This window comes from Fukomys damarensis, unplaced genomic scaffold (assembly GCF_012274545.1).
Source record: "Fukomys damarensis isolate Sample0158 unplaced genomic scaffold, DMR_v1.0_HiC HiC_scaffold_39, whole genome shotgun sequence".
Lineage (NCBI taxonomy): Eukaryota > Metazoa > Chordata > Mammalia > Rodentia > Bathyergidae > Fukomys > Fukomys damarensis.
Genome location: NW_022900951.1, coordinates 80,010,110 through 80,017,485, shown reverse-complemented (window position 1 = coordinate 80,017,485; position 7,376 = coordinate 80,010,110). Strand labels below are relative to the sequence as shown.

At 34.0% G+C, this 7,376-nt stretch overlaps 1 protein-coding gene across 1 annotated transcript; it reads right to left on the bottom strand.

Moving 5' to 3' along the window:
- Window positions 1-2,822: 2,822 nt before the first annotated feature.
- Window positions 2,823-3,353, bottom strand: LOC104858529 (ADP-ribosylation factor-like protein 5A). The gene is given in 2 exon segments (XM_033760317.1): window positions 2,823-3,047; window positions 3,049-3,353. Coding segments are annotated over 2 exon segments (507 nt in total). The 3' UTR covers window positions 2,823-2,845.
- Between the last annotated feature and the right edge of the window lie 4,023 nt (window positions 3,354-7,376).

Here is a 7,376-nt window from a genome sequence, read left to right as displayed (position 1 = left end):
ACTTCCAATAACTTACTCTTCTTTTATTGGCTTTACCAGCTAAAAACAATTGAGCATATACAAACACAACTTTAAGAGAAGCAAGGGAGCTGTAAAATATTTGGATATACTGTCTCTAGGAAAGATTAAAAATCTTGAATGGCAGCTGCTTTTTGCTGGCTTCATAGAAATGTTTCCAGAAACCCTTAGAATGTCCTTAAAAGGGAAAGGCGCTTTGCTGCCATTATTAACTTTTGTACTTCTAACAGCCCTGCAAGAAAAATACTTAATTTCCATTTTATATATGAAAGAAAAACTAAACAGAATTTGGGTCATGTGCCCAAAGATATCACCACCTTACCTGAGCAGAGAAGACCTCTACTCAAGGCCTCTGGCCCTCTGGATGGTGTCTTTCCCATGTAATGGTGAAGCAATTGGGCAAGATATGCCTAGTTGGAATCTTCTCTCCTTTTAGACCATACAATAGATATAAAGAATCTTGTAACCTGCCTGTCATGATTTGGATGGGTGTCTCCCAAACGTCTATAGTCCCCAGGATGGCCACATTGGGAGGTTCTGTGGACCTTTAAGAAGTAGGGACTTGTAGGAGGTCTTTATTTTTGAGGCTTTATATTTTATTTGGAAATTTCCTACATGAACTTACATTGTTTTTCCCAGCTGTAATCTTGGTTTTATGTACAAATACACAGCTACCATCTTAGTTTTGATGTATACTCTAGCAGGGTAGAAAACCAAACAAAAAGTCATGCTTTGTGAATGTGGCATAAGATTTCATGCATTCTCATTATATGATGTCAATAATCAATTATATTAAACTGTAACAATGTAGTACATGCTTTAAGTATCCAATAACACAAATACTGCAGACAATGTCTCAGTAGCAAGGGACTGTGAAGGTATCGCATTGGACTGATGTGGTAGCAATCCAGGAGACTAAACACATTATTATTCAAATTAAAACATAAAAAGAATAAAATATTAGATTTTCATTTCTGCTTTATAGAATATTTTCTCCAAGGAAATTACAAAATAGATTTGGGTTTTAAGGGAATTTTTAATACACAAGTCATTTTTTCTAGTGAGTTGAAAAAGTACGGGAACATAAGAACAAAGCTTAGTACTTTATTATTTACTTTTGGAAAAGCATGTTGACAAATATTAAATGTTTTATCTGCATTTTAACCTTAAAACAAATAAAAACACAAAAATCCAGTGTTGATACTGATCTTCCATGCCTAATTTGGATTTAAGATATTGAGTAATTTATATTTTATAGAAAGAAACTTTCAAAGTTTCATCAATTCTTTTATTGTATGTACTATATTATTCTTTAGCAAAACCTTCACTGAAATTTGAAAAGCTGGTGTTGAGTAGTTTTTTTTAAACATTCTATAACATGCCTTTGAAGTAACCTTTAAAATTTCAAATCAAGAAAGATACATGAATAGAGTACCCAAAAATATATTTTAACACAGGTTAATTTTGTTTATAATGATGACAGAAACACCTTTAAAGATAGGAAAAATCAAACCAAAAAACCCTATGCAAATATAAAAGGTATTTTGGGTCAAGTTATTTTTTAGTACAAATAATATACCATGTCAATCAATTTCTCAATCAACTTCACAAAATCATTAAACATTGAACTTTATAGTTGTTAAGTAATTCATTGATGTAGTGGAAGAAGATATAAGAAAACTTACAGAACCAAAATGTCAGACTATTCCAACTCCTAAAATAAAATTTCCCAAATTAAGAAATTACCAATATTGTTTGGAAAGTATGCCTTACTCATACTCTCAAATTCACTTTAATTGTTTGACCTATAATTTAGTACTTTAAAAGACTTCAGCTAAATTGTTTAATATTTTTAGAATGTAACCTCTCTGGATCGACATGTTTCACATTATAGTTTTCAATTAAGAAGAAATCACTGGATAGTTTTAGTCACAATTTGTGATCAACTGATTAGTGGATTAACAATTTAGACAGTAATTTATAAAACCAATAAAAGGAATAAATGTGGTAATTCTTCACTGTGAAATATGGTCTATTAGTAATACCAACACAAGAATCTGACAGTCTGCTCAATTGGCATCTGTTCCATGTGTGTTATTAAGCAACAACAAGTAGTTATACTATGTCAAGCTTTTTCATTTCTTTCGTTGTTTCATTTTTTTTGAAGAGCAGCTCTATGATTTGTGGGGGTTGGTTAGTATAATACAGATAACATAGGAGAAAAGTACAAAACAGCACTTTAACACCAGTGCTAGAAGTTATCTCATTATGGAAATAACTATGGATATTATGTTTTGTTATTTGCTTTTATTAGACCATAAATTAAAGCCATTAACTTGAACTTGAGGTATTTACACACTACATACACAAACTTAAGCAAAATACTTTTTGTAAATAACATTACATTTCAAAATATTAGGAATAGTATGTGCTGATTTGTATTTTGACTTAATGGAATAAGAAGCGATTAACATTCAACTAGGGAGAGTTTCATTGACAATAAAGCTCTTTAAAGTTCAAAATGTCTTCCTCTCCCTTCGTACTTAGCACAGGCTCTGCAATGTCCTGAGAGGATTTATTATGAGGAAAATATCAATCACAGCTTCAATAACATACTTTGGAAGGAACTAATGAAAAAGCAAATTGGAAAGTGAAACTTCATCCTTGTTTTCAAATGAGTGGTTTTAGTTTTTATTCTTTAGAAAGAGTTTAAATCAGTTTATTATAAATATATCTAGGCCATTCATTTTTGCAGCTTTCAGGTAAAGTCCAGAGCTTTGTTTACACAAAGTCTACAAGAATACATCAGTAGAGATCTAATATTAAATCATGACATCATCCATTCAAGCCCTTGGCATAATCCTTCACCTGCAAGAGCACAGCAGGCCTGGATGTGCCACTGGTAATTTTTAATAGAAGTGAACTTCAAGAACTGGGAGATTTCTGCTACAGTCATGCACTCTTTAATATCTTGTTTATTAGCAAAAATCAGCAGTCCAGCTTTTCTTAGGTACTCATGAGTTTGTAGAGTTCTTTAATTATAGAAATTCTCTGTCTGTACTGTCCACAACAACTATTACAAACTCTGTATTAGTACAGTAAGTATTCCAGGAAGAGTGAAGAGATTCTTGGCCATTAATATCCCACACCAGGAAGAACGTGTTATTAATTACTATCTCTTTTACATGACTTCCTATGGTAGGGGATGTATGTACTTCATTCATACAAAATTGGTAAAAGATGGTAGCTTTCCCTGCATTATTCAACCCAATCATGATAACTTTGTGTTCCTGGTGATTGAACCGTTTCCATATCTTGGTGAAGAGAATTAACATTCTCTGGAAGCGAAGCCCCTCCAGCCACCCTGACCGCCAGGCCTCCCCTGGCTCAGGCTGAGGGGAAGAAAGGAGCTGGAGCCTTGGCCTCTGCTGCTGCTGATCCCGAGCTGACTGCCTGCCTGCTTCCAGGAAACTAAAGAGAGGCCAAAGCCTAGCGGCCCTGAGGCAACGCTTGCGCAAGTCCCCGCTACCTCAGCTCTCGCGTGGCTGGCAGAAATGGCCGGCCACCGTCCTCCCCCAGTTTCTCCAGGTGGTCTTTATTTTATTACTTTTATTAGTACATGCTTGCAGTACATAATGTTTACATTCACTGTAGGGAATCTGTACACGTAAATAACACATTTCAATTCTTTTTTCCCCTTCCCTCCATCCCTTTTATTTTTTTCCAGCAATAGATTCATTTACTTATAAGATTTTAGAAAGTTAATTATCATATATTAGTCACAGGTGGCATGCTAGTGAAGGGATTGTGGGATCTTGGCCTTTTAGTCTTTCTCTTTGCTTCCTGCTTCATAAAATAAGTACTTTGCTCTTGCACATGCTCCCATTATGATATACTGTCCCCATCAGTGGCCAAAAATGATGAGGCCACTTGATCTTGGACTGGCCAAAGAATTATGAGTCAAAAATAAGTTTGTTCTCATTATAAGTCAATTGCCTCAGGTACTTTATTGTAGTAGCAGAAAGCTGATTGAGGCAAGACCTTAGAACATTATATCAGTTGGGGTTCATTAGAGAACAGATTATTTAGTAGGACAGATTTATTTATTTATTTATTTATTTTTATTTGAGTATATTGATACATTTTAGGTATACAGTACAGTTGCATTCATTATTGGGATCTTGTACCTTTACAAGATAGGTCTTGGTTCTCATTTTCCCCCCTTGTCCCTGCCCTCCCTTCACCCCTTCCTCCCCTCTCCATTTGCAAGCACTTTATTTCCATTTTTTCATGTTCTCCTATATTTTTTCTTTTCCCTTATTACCTTTCCCCTACCCTTCCCACTTTCCCTACACCTTTACCCCTTTTCTTCCTATTTCACATTATCAATTATCTCATTAGGATCTTATGTACTATTATAGTTTTTCACACCAGAGAAACTATTCCGTGTTTACACATATGAGACTTATTTATTTGACTTAGGAGTATATCCTCAATATGTATCCATGTTCCTATGAATGAAACTAATTTCTCATTCTTTATGGCTGAGTAGTATTCCATTTTATATAAAAACCACATCTTCTTTATCCAGTTTCCAACTGATGGGCAAATGGGCTGTTATATGCATGTATAAAAAAGTCTCTGTAAAATATATTATTCTGTACATTTAATATGTACTAATAAGGCAATACAACAACTTCATGGAGTTTTTCACACACCAGTTTTCATTTCATTACCACAGACATATATTTATTTTTGACATTTTGATTTTCAAATATTCTATATCCTTATATTTAAGGTTCATCTGATCTACTCTAATTATTGACACATTTGTGTTTATGCCTCCTACATATTACTTGATTTCTATGGACTCCATCTGCTCTATATCTCTACTGATTAAATTAGACCAAGAGTTCTTAATAGAATAACCTTACAGACTTGCTAAATTTGTGTTTAAAATTGTGTGCCCATAAGGATACACTGATGGCTCAACAAACACAAATCATTAAATGTAATTCATCACATAAACAGAACTAAGGACAAAAATCATATGATCATTAGAATAGATTCAGGAAAAGCCTTTGACAAAGTTCACTGACCATTCAGATAAAAATGCTGAAATAAACAGCTATAGAAGGATCTTAGCTCAACCTGATAAAAGCCATTTATGACAAACCCACGGCTACCATCATATTAACTGGGAAAAACTGAAAGCTTTCCCTCTAAAATCAGGAAAAGACAAGGAAGTACATTTTCACCACTGCTATTCAACATACTATTTGAAGCATTAGCAAGAGCATAGGATAAGAGGAAGGTATAAAACGAATGTGTGTAAGAAAAGAAGAAACTGAATTATTATTATCTGCCAATGACATGATAGTCTATGTAGAAGAAACTAAAAAGTCCACCCAAAGACTCTTAGAATTAATGAAATGAGAAAGAAATTAGGAAAAAGTACCATTCACAATAGCGCCAATAAAAATTAAATACTTAGGAATTAACCTAAGGAAGTGAAAGACCTTTACAGTGAAAGCTACAGCACTCTGAAAAAGAAAATCAAAAGAGAATAACAAACTTTATTTCCAGTTTTCCTTTTCTCATATTTATTCTTTTCCTTTCTTTCCCTACCCTTCCCACCACCCCTTCCCCTTTGGACCTTTTTTTTCTTGTTTCCTATTATCTAATATACATTTTGACCCATATTTAAACTTTTAGTTTCTCACACCAGAGAAACTATTTGGTATTTACACGTCTGTCCTATTTATTTCACTTAAGAGTATGGCCTCAAGGTGCATCCTTTACGCTATAAATGTCTCTATTTCTCATTCTTTATGGCTCAGTAGTACTCCATTTTATTAAACACACACACACACACACACACACACACAAACACACACACACAAATCTTTATTCAGTCTCCATTGGGCTGTTTCCAAGTCTTAGCTATTACAAACTGTGCCACTATAAACATGGGTGCACATATATAATTGTGGCATGATTCTTTTAATTCTTTTGGAAAACACCCATCAGGGGAAATAGCTTGGTCAAATGCGACCTAGTTTTTTGAGGTATCACTATAGCAATTCCCACAGTGGTTACACCAGTATACACTCCCACCAACAGTGGAGAAGGGTTCCTTTTTACTCACAACCCTGTCAGCATTTGTTATTCGTTGATTTCTTGATAGCAGTCATTCTTTCTGGAGCGAGATGGAATCTCAGCACCGTTTTCAATACATGAAATTACAAGAAACTTACTCCATACAGTAAAGATAAGATATAAGAGAAGAAGGGGATGAAAGAGTATGAGAGACTGAGGCAGAAGCTGAGTCAAGTTAATAAGAGAGCATTATAGTACCAGGTACTACCTCTTAGCTATGCAATAGAAATTTGCCATCTGTTCTCATATTCCCTTGAGGTCATTTTCTTTGCTGCCTCATAAATGATCACCATGGATCCTACCTCAACTGAACTAGCCTCAGTTTCTATTATTTAAAACTATCAAGGCTATTTGAAATGGTGGTTATCTATTTTTCTAAGAATCAACAAAATATCCAGGCATGGTGGTGCATACATGTAATCCTAGGACATGGAGGCCGAGACAGAAGGATAGTTGTGAATTCGAGGTCAGCCTGGGCTACATAGTGAGTTCAAGGTCTGCCTGAACAATGTAGGAAGACCTTGTCTCAAAAAATCAAAAACAAAACAAATCAACAAAATAGCAGTGGTTGTAATAGATTGAAAAACTTGGGAAGGTTATATCAATATGATATAGAAGAAAGACACATGTAGAAAATAAGTGTGAATTATTCAGCCTCACTAGGGGTCAGAATAAATAAAATGAAAATTTATGACACTTTTAATTTGCCTTTCAAATTGATGAATAAAAAACATATCCATTTTATATGAGATGATTCTCATGCACTGTCAATCTAAGTATAAATTGTTTACATTATCTTGTAGTCCTTCATGGCTACATACATAAAAATATTTTTTTCAAATGCTGAGACCTAGCAATTTCACTTTTAGAAAGTTTTCCTTAGGTAGTAATTATAACCGTGTATAAAGATTGTGGCGAAGATGTGGGTTATAACAAATACCTACATGCGACCTAATATTAAACAAGAAAGTGTTGACTAAATTGCCATTGATTTTAACAGGATAAAATACAATATTTAATTGTGTAGAAACATTTACATTGCTTTGTTATCTAGAAAATATGTAAAATATAGTGCCTCACTATGGCAAATACATTTTATATGCATATAACTGCCTAAGTACTGTCCAGATTCAGATTCCACAATCTAGAAAGAAGAGGGAAAAATTATTGAAGTAGTACAGAGCATGTCATAATAGTTG